General features: G+C 38.2%; 2 protein-coding genes across 2 annotated transcripts; one reads left to right on the forward strand and one right to left on the reverse strand.

Annotated features, from left to right (window-relative positions):
• Positions 1-3,991: 3,991 nt before the first annotated feature.
• Positions 3,992-4,642, reverse strand: LOC122656204 (early nodulin-like protein 1). The gene is made up of 2 exons (XM_043850677.1): positions 4,459-4,642; positions 3,992-4,354 (listed from the first exon to the last, which is right to left on the reverse strand). The coding sequence occupies exons 1-2, from the start codon at positions 4,637-4,639 to the stop codon at positions 4,005-4,007; spliced, it is 531 nt and encodes a 176-aa protein (XP_043706612.1). The 5' UTR covers positions 4,640-4,642; the 3' UTR covers positions 3,992-4,004.
• A 6,508-nt stretch (positions 4,643-11,150) lies between these two features.
• LOC122655994 (lamin-like protein) lies at positions 11,151-11,887 on the forward strand. Its single transcript, XM_043850406.1, has 2 exons — positions 11,151-11,371; positions 11,473-11,887. The coding sequence occupies exons 1-2, from the start codon at positions 11,206-11,208 to the stop codon at positions 11,808-11,810; spliced, it is 504 nt and encodes a 167-aa protein (XP_043706341.1). The 5' UTR covers positions 11,151-11,205; the 3' UTR covers positions 11,811-11,887.
• Positions 11,888-14,572: the final 2,685 nt, after the last annotated feature.

Raw genomic sequence — 14,572 nt, forward strand, 5'->3', positions numbered from 1 at the left:
CACGTCAGCCAACAAATTGTTACTCGATCAATAAACCAAACCTGTGAACGATATACAATGTTTTATTGGCTCACAGAAACCTCTTATATAGAATTGATCTGCTCTTCAAAGAAGCCACAGTTTCCTCAATTACCTTATATGTCCAACTCCATATTCATTCATTTGGCTTGATGCTCTTTAACAATTGGAAGCAAAATTGTAATGGATTTAGGGAGTGGCAGATTGGTTTCTTGCTTTTTTTACGGCATGTTTATTTTCTGCTCCAAAAACCTACAAGCATTTCAAGTTGTTACAACTACAAGCCCATGTCATGAGGTCGCCTCAAGTTTGTGTTTCAATATATGTCTACACAACACCAGATTCCCGGAAATAACTATAAATTACCTGATTAATGACCATGAAATGAATTGACATTAGCAGTCAAGAAGATCTATTTTCTTTACCAAAACCACTGCTATGACATACTTTCATCAAATTTGGAGCAAATTAATTTCCACATCATTTTCTTATTTTTTTATTTTATTATTTTATTGTCAACATTCTTTCCAAACAACAACAACAACAACCCAGCCTTATCCCAACAAAATAGGATCGGCTACATGGATTCTTACGAAGACAAAATATTAATAATAAAAGGTAAAAGAAAATAACACAATGCATCAACTACACATGCAGTCTTAGACAAACTAACTGGGGTTTGGCTAAAAGAATCCTTGCCTCAATCAGCTCTATTTGACGTCATACTTGAAACAATACCCAAACTATGCATGTCTTTCCTCACCACTTCTCCAAAAATCATTTTAGGCCTGTCCCTAGTTCTTTTAGTACCTTCAATATGAATAAAGTCACTCCTCGAACTGGGGCATCCGAAGACCTTTGTTGAACAACTTGGGAAATTAGTAGAGGTGTTGAATTCTGAATGTCAATTTAAACGAGAGAGAAAGGTTAAAGGCCTAATGGGTTGTCTCCATGGACCACGCTTTTTACGTTTTCTAGAGGGCTTTTCCTTTTCTTTTTTTTTTGGGTAAATTACATGTCACCCCCTGATTTTCAAGTGAAACTCAGATCACCCTCTGGTTTTTGAAAAAACTCAAATCACCCCCTCTACAGTAATGGTGTTAGTCTACTGTTAGTTATTGGTATGAAAGGACTATTTTATCCTTGTACTAAAACATTATAATTAAATTTACATTATAATTAAAAGGTAGTTTAGGGATTTAAATTTATTTGACTGGGTGACATCATCACTTAATGGCATAAAACTAACGTCAGGGACTAATTTATCATATTGGGATCTAATTCAAGGGGCGATTTGAGTTTTTTTTTAAAACCAGGGGGTGATCTAAGTTTCGATTGAAAACTAGGGGGTGACATGTAATTTACCTCTTTTTTTTGTCATTTTCTTTCGGTGGATATTGACCTCTTTGGCACTTTCCAATCGACCTTCAAGCCACAATAAAACAAAAAAAACACATTGGGCATGATGGAAATAAATAAATTCAATATACATATATGGGAAGAGTTTTTTCTCAGGAAGCGTGGCCTTTGCATCTACACAGAGGCCAATGGAGGCACATACAATGTCATCAATAGAGGCGGGATTTCCACCTTTCGTAGGGGCAGGGTGGTCATTTTGCCTCATCCTGTGTTTGAGCACAAGAGCAATGCTCCTGAACAGAGTCTTTTTTTTATTTATAAATATACGTATATATGTGAGAATGAGTAAAAACCATGCCTAGATGAAATATCCATGAAGAGGGATCAGTTTTGTTGCCAGTACCAAGCATGACACCATTACAATGTTACTACACTTAAGAGACCAGGAACCGCAGTTAGTTATTACAATGTCATCCACCCATAACACAAATCAATTGGTTGATCAATTTATTATATAATAAGTATTTTTTATAATGAATCTATTAATCTCATGATGATCTTTTATCTTATATGCGCTACTTTTCTGTACCACATCACATGATGATAGCTCCTAGCAACTAGAACCTTGTTTTTCTATAAATCAAAAAGTTTTGCATATAGGACAAAAGATATCATGATGGTGGGTAAAATATTCCATATTTACTAATAGTAACCAACAAATTATATTTATATGTGGGTAAAATCATCATGGTGCTAGACTCAGTGTAACCAATCGTGGTACCACATCACATGATAACAACTCTTAATTATCATGTTATTTACTCCTCTCGTGGATCATAAGAATCATCACATCAAATCAAATATAGGACCCACAAATCTTAAGAGTGGTGAGTTTTATCAAGGAAGTTGATAACTTTTATCAATTCACGTAAAGATTCCAACGACTCCTTTTTCACGTGATGAGACGTAATCACATGGAAGGGGGCAATTCCTTCTTCACCGTGGGTTATGATGGCGGTGGGATGGGTGTAATGATGAGAAGATGGAATATTTTGAACTTATTCAATAGGAGAAAGTAATAAAGAGAAAAAAGTAAACAAACCACGAATCTATCTATAGCTATATTACTCCTCTTATAAGATGAGTGTCCGGAATACCCCTCCCCTCATTATTGTACCCATCCCACCGCCATCATGACCCACAGTGAAAATTGCCTTATGTGAGAAGTATCATTTCAATATCGACAAGCATGTTAAGAAAGATTATCCACAGGATATTGCCAGTATCATAGACACATTTGCCTAGGTTGAGAGCTCAAACATAAGCACCGCCCAACGATGCATAACTCACTAGGATAAATTTGGACAGACAATACACATGGATAATCTTTCTTCAAACTTCTCATCATGTTATTAGAGATAATTGGGCCTTTACTTGAGTTTGACAAATTTAACGAACTATTTGTAATTGTGTGCTCGTTAGATTTGTGAATCACTTATGTGAATTGATGTGATGGAATTAGGGTAGGAGATTGCCATCTCATGTCTAGTCGAAGGGGGCACGGGAGGGGGCATCACACGGTTCGTCAGATAGGAGACAGAGGATGATGAGGAGAGAGAGTGTCAGGAAGGAGAGAGAATGTGAGAGGGATGACCACGAAATATTGAAGTGACCATCATTTTCCCAAAAAGTAAATAAGGGAAAGGCGTTCTTCGCCCTCTCACACTCTCTCTCCTCCTGACACTCTCTCCCTTCCCCAATGCTCTACACCTATATACGAACTGTGTTTCACCCTCTCCCGCGCTCCCATGGACTTGACATGGAGTTACCTCTTCCATAGACCACAATCCCCTCCCATAAATAAATATTAAAAAAAAAAGATGTGGGGGGTTGCATGACCGCATAATGCAGGGATGGGTTATGAAGTGTCAAATAAGAGGGCCGTTTTGTCATTCCAATCCCTTTTTGTGAGAGGGGGACATGACCGTGCACGAAATCTTTTGCCAAAAAATATCTATGAAAGAAGAAAAAACCCTAAAAAGGGAGTTGACACTCGGGAGAGAGTCGAGATTCTCTATCAATGTGGGTGCAACCTTACATGGTGAGGTCCAATGAAGTGAAATCTCTACCCCATCTGTACATCTCTTACAAGGGGTTACAAGACCAAATGTCAGATGAGTAGTGATTCCATTTCATTGACCCTTCCCCACATAGAATGACACCCAACGTAGGCAGAGGATCTCAGCACAGCTAGGGATGTAAATGAATAGCGGAAATCCATTTTTGTATTCGTGTCCGTATTCGTTTAGCACTATCTGAATCCATCCGAAAGCTAAACAGATACGAATACGAATACAAATATGGATAGACTATAGCTATTCAAAAAGCTATATTTACATGTAAACGGATAAAATATTCTATCTGTATCCGTCCGAAAGCTAATCGAATGCGGATACAGATATAGCACTATCTGAACCGAATCGAATCCGTTCACATCCCTAAGCACAGCCCCACCCCTCCCTAAAAGTAATCACTCTTACCCCTACTATAAAAAATGAATAGAATATCCCCATTCCCTCCCCAAAAGTAAGAACTCCCTAAACCCTACCCTATCTGCAGTTCACTCCTCATAACAAAACTATCCCAAACAAACATCCCATCATTACCATCAAACCAGCCTTCAAACCAGAACCACTACTAGTGGGAGCCATTGCACGGCCTTCATTTTCCATTGGAGAGGGTGCAGGAGAGATACCCATGTAGCCACGTTTCGCAGACAACACAACCACGATCAGCTTTTGGCCCTTCTCGCAGTGTCCCTTAGCTCCGCTAATGAAATAGAAAGGACCAGATCGGTCTAGCTTTACCTTGGTGTTCACCTCCTTGTACTTAGCAATTGGTGTTGTTGTGTTGCAGGCCATATAGTCCTTCTTAGTCACTTGCAACACCGAATCCTTTTGGGAATCGAGTTTCCAAACTGCAGAACGAAGCAAACCATGTAAAAAAGAAGAGTTATTGTTTGTCAGAGAAAACAGAGAAAGAGAAGAAAAAAAGTCCCTGAGCAAAAGATTGCATTTTTACCAAGCGAATCGTCTATTTGGAAACGAGATGCTTCAGCCCATCGGTTCAGAGATTCAGAATCAGAAGTTGGGATCTTCCATGCATCGTTCTTGTTTCCAACCAAAATGTCTCTAGCTTCTGAGAAGCTGAAGAGAAGAAATACAAGCACCAAAGATGAAGGAATAGCTCTTGAGAATGCCATGAGAGCCAGGCTTTGTATAGAAATCTATAGGAGATCACTGTGAGAGTCTATAAAAAGAGAGAGTATGGCGCACTTAAGACGAAGTCAGATGCTGGCCTCTATATAAGGACTGGAAAAGGAAAAATAGCCGTTGAATCAGGCTCGTAACCCAGGTTCGGTTTTAGATTCGGAGAGGTCGGAAGCTGGTTTTAAAGGACATTTGGGCGATAAGTTTCACCTGATGGTTGAGGAAGAAGGCTGATGAGTGGTGGGAATCGTCGGTTTCTGACAGTGACAACGGTTAAAAAACAGGGAAAAGAAGCACAAAAAACCAACCTCGAGCGAAGTGACATTATTATCATTATTAAAGTACTCTTAACTCTTAAACACTAACTAAGCTATATGATTAAGAAGAGTTAAAAACAAAGTGGGCCAGTCACTTTATGCGATGATGCTATGGACCTATGGCCAAAAGTGTCATATGCTATGGGCCTATGGCATGCACTCATAAAGCTCAAAGCAAAACCAACCGGGGGTTTAAGGACAGCATGGAAGTATGGGTCCTACGGGACACTGCGTATGGGCAAAAGAAATTTTGAAAATTGGGGTCACGAGAATGGTGCAGGACCTGCAGGAGTATCTGTCCAGCACTAACAAACACGAAACACGAGACAGTGGTTTCTGAAAAAACTTCACTGCTGTTTTGGTCACCTCTTGAATATGCCTACTACAGTACTACTTAACGGATGTAAATAGGTACCCGAAAATCTGTAACCGATTCGTGTTCGAATCTGAATCCGAAATTTTGGTTTTCAAAATATATCTGAATTCGTCTAAATATAATCGGATTCAGATTAGATATTTTCATTTCGGACTGGATAATATTCCAGTTAATTTACTATCTTATTGTAAAAACATATTATATATTACTATGTAACTTTTATTATAAACACTTTTATATAGATATTTTGATAATATATCTAATCCTAAGTTTTAATCCAAACCCTAACTATTAGTCAATATAGGTTAGTTTCATTTACTAATTGGATAGTTTATCGGATCGGATAATATTCGGATATTTGATAAACTCCCGAATTCGAATATGATATTAATTTTTAAAATTCCATTGGATATCGGATCGAGCACGTATATGTCATTTGGTAAACAAATTCAAATTCAGATAGTAGTAAATCCGAACCGAATCCAATCCGTTTACATTTATCGGATCGGATAATATTCGGATATTTGATAAACTCCCAAATTCGAATATGATATTAATTTTTTAAATTCCATTGGATATCGGATCGAGTACGTATATGTCATTTGGTAAACAGATTCGAATTTAGATAGTAGTAAATCCGAACCGAATCCAATCTGTTTACATCCCTACTACTACTTGGTAAGTTCAGTTGTCAATACGTATGGTTATTTTACCCCCAAAAAAAAAACGATTAATTGGGTTAGATGGCAATATTACTTTTTAAAATTCAGCCTAAGTTAATGCGTATAACAATAATATAATACATGTTTAATATGGTCACTCTGTAAATAAAAATATGAGTATATATATTCATGGACAAAGTTTTCCTCCACCTATAGAGGATGGTTCACCCACCATCCTAGCGTTCACAAACCCCTCCTAGGGTTTTAGTATATATGTTTCAAAATACCCTCTCAAAACCCATTCCTGCCCTCTCCCATCAGGTGTATAAATAGTGATTTCAAATCCAAAGGTTAATTGTACTCTGACAACTTTATGTAAGGCAGAGTTTGGTTTTTTGGGGGTGATAATGGAAAAGTTGACAGGTCGGTGAATGGGATCCTATTCATCATGGATGAAGGGAAACTCGGTCCTATATTCATAACAGACATGAATTAGAATTGAGATAAATTTTAGTTAAAAAATTTCTTTCATAAAACTACAAGGTGCAAAGTTCTCTGCCCAGGAGCGCATAGGGACGCAGGTTACGCCCAGAGACATGGGGTGGGGCACGATAGTCATTTTAGTTATTCAAAGGGGCGGGACAATCATTTCACCCACCCTCATGTGTCCGGGCACATCCTGCGCCTCAGTGCAGAGAACATTTTCCCAAACTACGTACAGGTACACATTTTCAGCTTTGGTGGAGGAAGGCAAACGATTATAGTCTCCATTTATTGTATATCACAGATACCAGAAAGTGTAAGTACAAATTCTACTCCGTCTTAGAAAGTTTTTGTTTGGATTCATATACATTCTTCAATATTTGCACAAAAAGGTGAATTGAACAACAATCTTTAACCCATTGTTCCCTATTTAGATATTACATTGATGAGTGGCAAGTTTTTATCAAATGTTTGAGATCATTATGCTAGGCCATTGAGTGGCACGTCAATGGAGGTGTTGCTAATGTCTAAACTAACTGATAAAACCATGGAAGTTAAGATAAGAAACACCAATTTCACACAAGGGTCTAAAATCTACATGAGACTTCACAGGAAAATATGATTTGCAGAGAAGAAGAAGGGGGCAGGGGTTCAATAGCCTCAGATGGAGTATCCTCACCACTGCAATCGCTGTTCGAACGGAAATGGAGAAGAAGAAGAGGAACGGAGAGTGTTCCTGCCACAATTGCCTTAGATGGAACTTCCCGCTGATGCAATTAGTCGGGAACGGAGACAGAAAAGAGGTTGGGGGCAGGGGGTATTGAGCCTTAGATGAAGACTCGCCAACCGCCACTAAACTCAAACGGGAAAGGAGATGGAGAAGAGTAAGGGGGCAGCCGCTAAGGTCCCGTTTGGTAACACCTCCGTTCTGGGAGAATGTTCTTTTCACAGAAGTGCTCTTTTTCGATTCTGTGCTGTGAGAATAATCTCATGGAAGAGAAACAGTGTTTGGTAAAACTGTTACATTTCTGTTCCACGAATAGAAAAAGAATAGAAACAGTGTTTGGCAGACATTTTACAAAATCACTTCTTTTATACAAAAAATTACATAAATGTCATTATGTTCGTTATCCTTAAGAACTCATCTTGTTCTCTTTGAGACCATTTTGCTGTCTCATTCAGCAGGACTCTTGATGAAGATGTCATTTTGCTAACATTGAATAAAATATAATTAATTAGTTCCCTAATTGATTTACAAACAACAACCATCAATACAAATCCTATATTTCTAGCATGCTATAAACTTCATCAATCATTAAGTTCTAGCCTTCAATTGAAATTGAACAACTTATAATTTTTCTCATGCATTAACATATAATACGATATTATAGACTCGGGATTTTGGGTTCTAGACTCGGGAAGAGCGAGGGTTTTGCGTGTTTGTTTTTTAACATAACCAACTTAAGTTTAAATATAATACGATATTATATGTGTATAATACAAGAACCATAAAAAATTGCAACTTATACCGTATAAATGCACTTCTACGACAAAATATGTTGTATTTAATCAAACATTCGAATAAGCATATTACACGCGTATAACTAAGGTCTATTATTAGGTAGAGAGGAGGTTAAACAATCTTCTATTTCTTTCTTCGTATGGTAAAATAAAAGGAAGGAGCGAGTTTCTCTGCAACCATAGTGGGGAGGGAATCTCCACACCCATTTCTATTGGTGTCATCTATATACGATTCTAAGTATTGGTGGCATATCGGATGATATGTATTAGTATTGTCAGAGATCGATACCAATGGTATCGATATGGATCTAGTGTAACAGTCAAAAAGTGGTTTATTTTTTAATATATGTTCGATACTGGCATTCTAGAGTCGAGAAGAGTGGGGGTTTTGCATATTTTGGGTTTTTCGTTTTTGTTTTTTTAACATGCCCAGCTTAAGTTTAAACGTATAATATGTTTAATACATATTATATGTGTATAATACGAGAACTATTAAAAATCGTGGTTTTTACCGTATAAGTGCATTTCACGGTAAAATACATTTTATTCGATCAAACATTCAGATATGCATATTATACACGTATAACTAAGGTCTATTATTGGGTAGGGAGGAGGTTAAACAATCTTTTGTTTCTTTCTTCGTATGGTAAGATAGAAGGAAGGAGTAAGTTTCTTTGCAACCATGGTGGGGAGGGAATCTTCACACCCATTTCTATTGGTGTCTTCTATGATTCTAAGTATTGGTGGTATATCGATTGATATGTATTAGTACTGTCGGAGATCGATACCAATGATAACGATATAGATCGATTGCAACAATCAAAATGTGGTTCATTTTATAATATATGTTCGATATGGGCCCAATCCATATTTTATCGATCTACCTATTAATTTTTGTGCCATCAGATTGCATTAGGGAGGAATAATTTAAAGTTTGGGTAGGAATGCAATGATAAGCCAAGACTCCAATAACATGGTCACGTCACCAATTGGGGAAGTAATTTCTCTACTGCTTCAAAAGAACGTCCTAGTGAACAAGACTCCCGCTTACTATAGGGTCTGGGAGGGGCAAATATAGGTAGACTTGCCCTTGCCTCGTAGAGAGGCTAATTCCATTAAGTCACTAGTGAAGAAAAACTTAGTCCTAAAAGAAAATTTATAAAATCATTAAAATCCAGTTGTAATAATTGGTGAAATAGAAATGGACCTATTCCTTCACCTATGTTTATCATTGCACTTGAATGGGTGTTTGGAATGGTAAACAATATTTTGAACCTCCAACATATTGGAGGGAGTGATGATGACCTTAGATTCGTAGGTGAACCTTTCACCTTGGGTGAACTTTTAAAAAATAATCTATTTTTAAAGCATATAACACACTTTTCTTTTCAATACGAATCATGTTAATTATTAGGTGTGGCCAGATGTTGGGGAAATAGAGAGATGTGGTTGAAGGGAGATCATAGAAAGAATGAGAGGGAGAAGGAACTTGAGGAATAGTCAAAAAGAGAATAAGGAGATTGTGGAGGGAGGGAGAGTCAAGTGTCAACAAGTATATAATGTGTTTTGGATATGAAAATCTTATGCGATGTGTTTTAGTGTCTAACATATTTGTTTATATGCTAAGAGAATGATGAAACCTAAGTTCTTGAGGTTGAATCATTGATGGAAGAAACGACATGTTGAGGGACATTCGTGATGAAACTACGGGCATTTGTGTGAAGAAAAATTGAATAACCTCAAAGCTAGATCAAGTTGAAGAATTTTTTAACTTTAAGAGTGGAAGAAGAACTTTGATGATCATATCCAGCATGATTACATGAACTACTTAAATTCTTCTCATATTTAGTAAGAGATGTTCTTATTGACATCCATAAGGTGTCAAATACTATGTAACGTTATTATTATTAGGGAGAATGTTCTCTGTATCGCAGTGTAGCCTGTGCAGGGGGGTAGGGTGGCCATTGCGTCTGCACCCAGGCACATGGCGGCACAGAGGAAAGTGCCCCTATTATTATTATTGCCTTTTTAGTATGGTAGCAAGTGGGAGAAGAATGGACTAAAAAAGATCCTAATTTTCAATCCTACTCGAATAGTTAAACCCAAGAATCGATGCTCAATGAGCTTAGATTGATGTTGGATGGGAATCTGTTGATGTCGAGTGACTACCGACCAAGAGTCAATCAAGGCCCGTGGTCACTCGATGTCGATGGTACCTCATTGAACGTCGAAAAATTCTTATTACATGTTGACTTATCCTAGTGAAAACCGGATTTTGTTTTTGGGCCTGTTTTGAGCTTGGGCCAAGTCTAGACCGGATTGGTCTGTCCAATATGAAAATTAAAAATACCTTAAAAACTTTCAAAAATTATGAATTTTATCAAAACACACCGCGTTGAAAACTTGTTTTATGGCTAACAACTATGGTTTTTGACCCGACAAACTCTACTAAAGTTACGTCTGTCAATTCATGCCAAATACTTTGGTTTAATCGAAGCAAAATGTATAAGAGATCCTAAAGCTACTGAGGAAAACCTTATCCACGTCCACAAGACCTTGTTCATCATTACAATGGAAATGAAATATTTACACATGTATCTCCATATATATTTGTGATTGTCTATGACATTCTAACAAGTATTGTATATTCTGCAATAATCTTAAATCTCTATTTTACCACTTTGACAAGTTTTAATTTAATTGAATCTTGACATGTGAATAAGTAACCTATTATTTATCTCGGAACAAGCAAACAACTAACCCTACATATTATACAACCTCCAAAGCAACCTATGGTAACCCAAATATATTTTAGGAATATATAATGAGAATTCGTCGTAGACATTGAAATATTGAATGCGTTTCAAATTTCAATAATAAAGGTATTCATGAATGGTAAGTTACAAAAAGTACTAAAAATTCTCTTTCATTAGTTTAATGAAGCTTCCACTAATGTATATAATTACTTTGACCTTCCCATGACTATACTAGACTACTATAGCTATCACTGCCTATGGGGAAATTGGGATCACAACCAAAACCCTAAAAAAACAAAAACAGAGCGTGAGACTATGAGGAATGAAGGAATGACCCTTTATATATAATAGCTGTGCTATCCCCAAAGCTTGTTGCCTCGTTCAGTGAGAACCATCTGGAAGACTGCAATTGCTTCCGTTATCCAAAATCAGGGAGATATAGAGATGTTCGACTCAGGTCGCTCAACCCTCTTCTGCTTCCTCCTCATCTGCTCCACAACTCTCGTCGGCGCCACCGACCACATTGTAGGAGCCAACAAAGGCTGGAACCCCGGCATCAACTACACCCTATGGGCCAACAACCATACCTTCTACGTCGGCGACCTAATCTGTAAATCCCCTCAAACCCCCCAATCTTCAAAGAAACCCTAGCTAGCTTCAGATCTCACATTCTTGTTTCTGTTTTTCTTTTTTTTTTTTCCGCCACTGCAGCGTTTCGGTACGTGAAGACCCAGTACAATGTGTTCGAAGTGAACGAGACGGGTTACGATAATTGCACCATTGAAGGAGCTACGGGGAACTGGAGTAGCGGAAAGGATTTCATCCTACTCAACAATGCCAAGCGCTACTACTTCATCTGTGGCACTGGTGGTTGCTTCAACGGCATGAAGGTCTCTGTTTTGGTTCATACGCTGCCCCCACCGCCACATGCTGCAAATGCTGCCAACGTATCTCCTCAATCCTCCAATCAAGCTGGATTTCAGTCGGCACCGGCGGTATTGTTTGCTTTTCTTGCTTCGCTGGTCTCGATCTGGTTCAATAGTAAATAATTTGAGGGGAAAAGATGGTTCAGGGCCAGGCTATCACTTTGTATTTCCTGACACAGTCCCTCTCCTCTCTTTCCTCATTAAATGTATTAATTTATTGTTCAAATTGCCTTGGCATTTAAGATGCAAATGTAAACGTTTGTGGTGTAAATCCCTCTCCCTAATTTGAGATATAGAACTTATCTTAATGGTTTGGTTGGAACCTTATGGTGTTAATCCTCTCTCTCTCTGTCACACACACACACACGTACACCTACCTTTTCAGACAATTTATTCTCATCTTAAATCAAATGCTCTGTTTTGGACTGGGTGCAATACAGGAACCAGATGGAACTGGCAAAGTGTAATGCCAATTCACATTACAGATTCTGAAAAGAGAAACCAGACCATTGTAATAATAGAGTATGATTTAAGTGGAAAAGATGGGTTGGGGAGGGAAGCTTCACCCACACTGGTACTCTAACTGCAATGTGAAGAACAAAACCAGGCATATAACCGGAACATTGATCATGTTTGATGAATAAGAGGGCAACGCCGAGAGGGGAAGGAAGCTCCACCCATGCTGGTTCTTGGGTATCAATTTGGAACCGAAAACCAAAACAGGGAATGATATTGGATCAATGACAAAGATATTGTTGAGATAGAGATGGCTTTTCCAGGATGAAATCAAACATTTGATTTTAATAGGAGAAAGATTTCCCATTCTCTAGGCAGAAAAGATGTGACCGCGAATTTTGATTTCAAGGATGAACCGAATCAAATTCACTCTAAATTGTATTAGTAATTTAGACTTCAGAGTTATAGTATATGGGTTGCCACCAAAAGCACGCCAAAAGCCATTGGTGGAACAGATTTCGATCTGCGGATTTTAAGTCATTTTTTATATAAAAATAGTTGGGTTGGATCGATTCCAAGGCCGATACTCTTTTCTACAATTGATATCAATACTAGTTTTGGGCAAAAGGTTTTTGTATGATGAAAATAGGTCTCTAATTATACTATATGGAAGGGTGATATCACAATTTTGATTATACGATAGATAATGTATGTTCTGAATTTTTTATTATCCATGTGTCATAATTCAATTGTGTTACCCCTCAATGTATTAGCATTTTTCATGTATTGCTGGTCATTTATCTATTTTCTCCAATTTTTTTAAAAGTTTTTTTTTCTGAATGGAATTTTAAAACTTTATTTCTTTGAATAGCCAACTCCATTTAAGTTGAAACTTCACTTATGAGTATTTGAACCCTACCGGGTCAAAACTTGTGGGCTTGTAACAAAGTATAATTCATAATAAGGAAAATGTTCTCTACACTGCTCCGCCTCGCCACATATGTCTGGGCACAGCTTGTGTGCTGCGGTGCAGAGAACATCGCTCCTTTATATGTAAATTCTTCTTGTTTCACTCAACCATGCAAAACAATTACAAAAACAAATATGGAGAGAAAAGAACTTTAACCCTCGGCAAATCCTCATTTAAAAGAAAGATGCTTACAAGACCAGCTGTCACAAAATTTGAGCCCATCAAATCTGCAATGTGACAGAAACTTTGACCATTGTGACAAACTTTTCAGGATGCCCCATCTTTGGCAACTTGGCCCAAGTTGAACATAATAATTATCTCAAGAAAGCAAAGTAGTTATACTCACTGCTCAACTTAACATCCCCGATTCCCCGTCCATAAAGATGGGTTGGGCTTAGAAATTTCTAGCCTGATTTATTGGGCTAGACCCAACCTAGACAAAAATTGGTGGCTCCATTCTTAAGGATGGGTTGGGCTTAGAAATGTCTAGACTGATTTATTGGGCTAGACCCAACTTAGACAAAAAAAGTTGGAGTCCGGTGAATCTTCACGTACGTGAGCGTATGTGACCGACTCACAGCTGTTCAAATGGAATATTCTCATAGATTGGATTCTATCTAAACGGTTGTGAGTCGTTCACGTACGTGAAGATTCTCCGCTCACAAAAAGTTGCGACCCTTGTTCATCACAATGGTGAGAGAATGCGTGCATACTGCATAGTGCATCGCAGTCACATGACACAATATTAGGACCAACCCTCTCTCTCTCAAACTCAGAACCTAAGTTCTCTAGGCGGTACTGCATGTGTGGTACTTAAAGGTAACTGTTCTTCCTTCTAATTGTTAGAAATCTTTTATTGGGGAAAAGAACTCTGTCCAGAGTGCAACCCACACCCAGACACAAGATGAGGCAAAATGACCGCTCCACACCTCGTGAAAGGCAAAAATCCAATCCTTGTTGATGCTTATAGGTGATACTTAATATTTTACAATATATATTTTTGGCAAAAGGTTTCATGCACAGCCATGCATGGTGCACGACCATGACTGCAATAGTTGGATGAAGATGAGAGGTTGTGTAGTGTACACGATCATGTCCATCCAACGATGGAAAGCCCAACTGTGTACCATGCATGGCTGTGTACGAAAACTCTCCCCTATTTTTTTTATAACCATTAACGTAAGCTCCTGTTGTCCTGCAGGTACGGGTGTCAACAGACTGGGCTGGACCAAACATCTTAAAACCCCAGCCCAACCCTAGGGGTCTTAAAGTCTACCCAAGCCCAGCTCGGCCTGCCAAGGCCTAAAAAACACTCAATCTAGGCCCAACCCTGCTAAGTTTCACCCTAGCCCAGCCTGGCCTTGATTGACCCTAAATTGTAATTGTAATTCAATAAATAGACATGTAGGGCCGGGCTGAACAGGATTGGCTAAGCCCGAGGCTCAGCCTGGTCCTGCCA

This window comes from Telopea speciosissima, chromosome 3 (assembly GCF_018873765.1).
Source record: "Telopea speciosissima isolate NSW1024214 ecotype Mountain lineage chromosome 3, Tspe_v1, whole genome shotgun sequence".
Taxonomy (NCBI): Eukaryota; Viridiplantae; Streptophyta; class Magnoliopsida; order Proteales; family Proteaceae; genus Telopea; species Telopea speciosissima.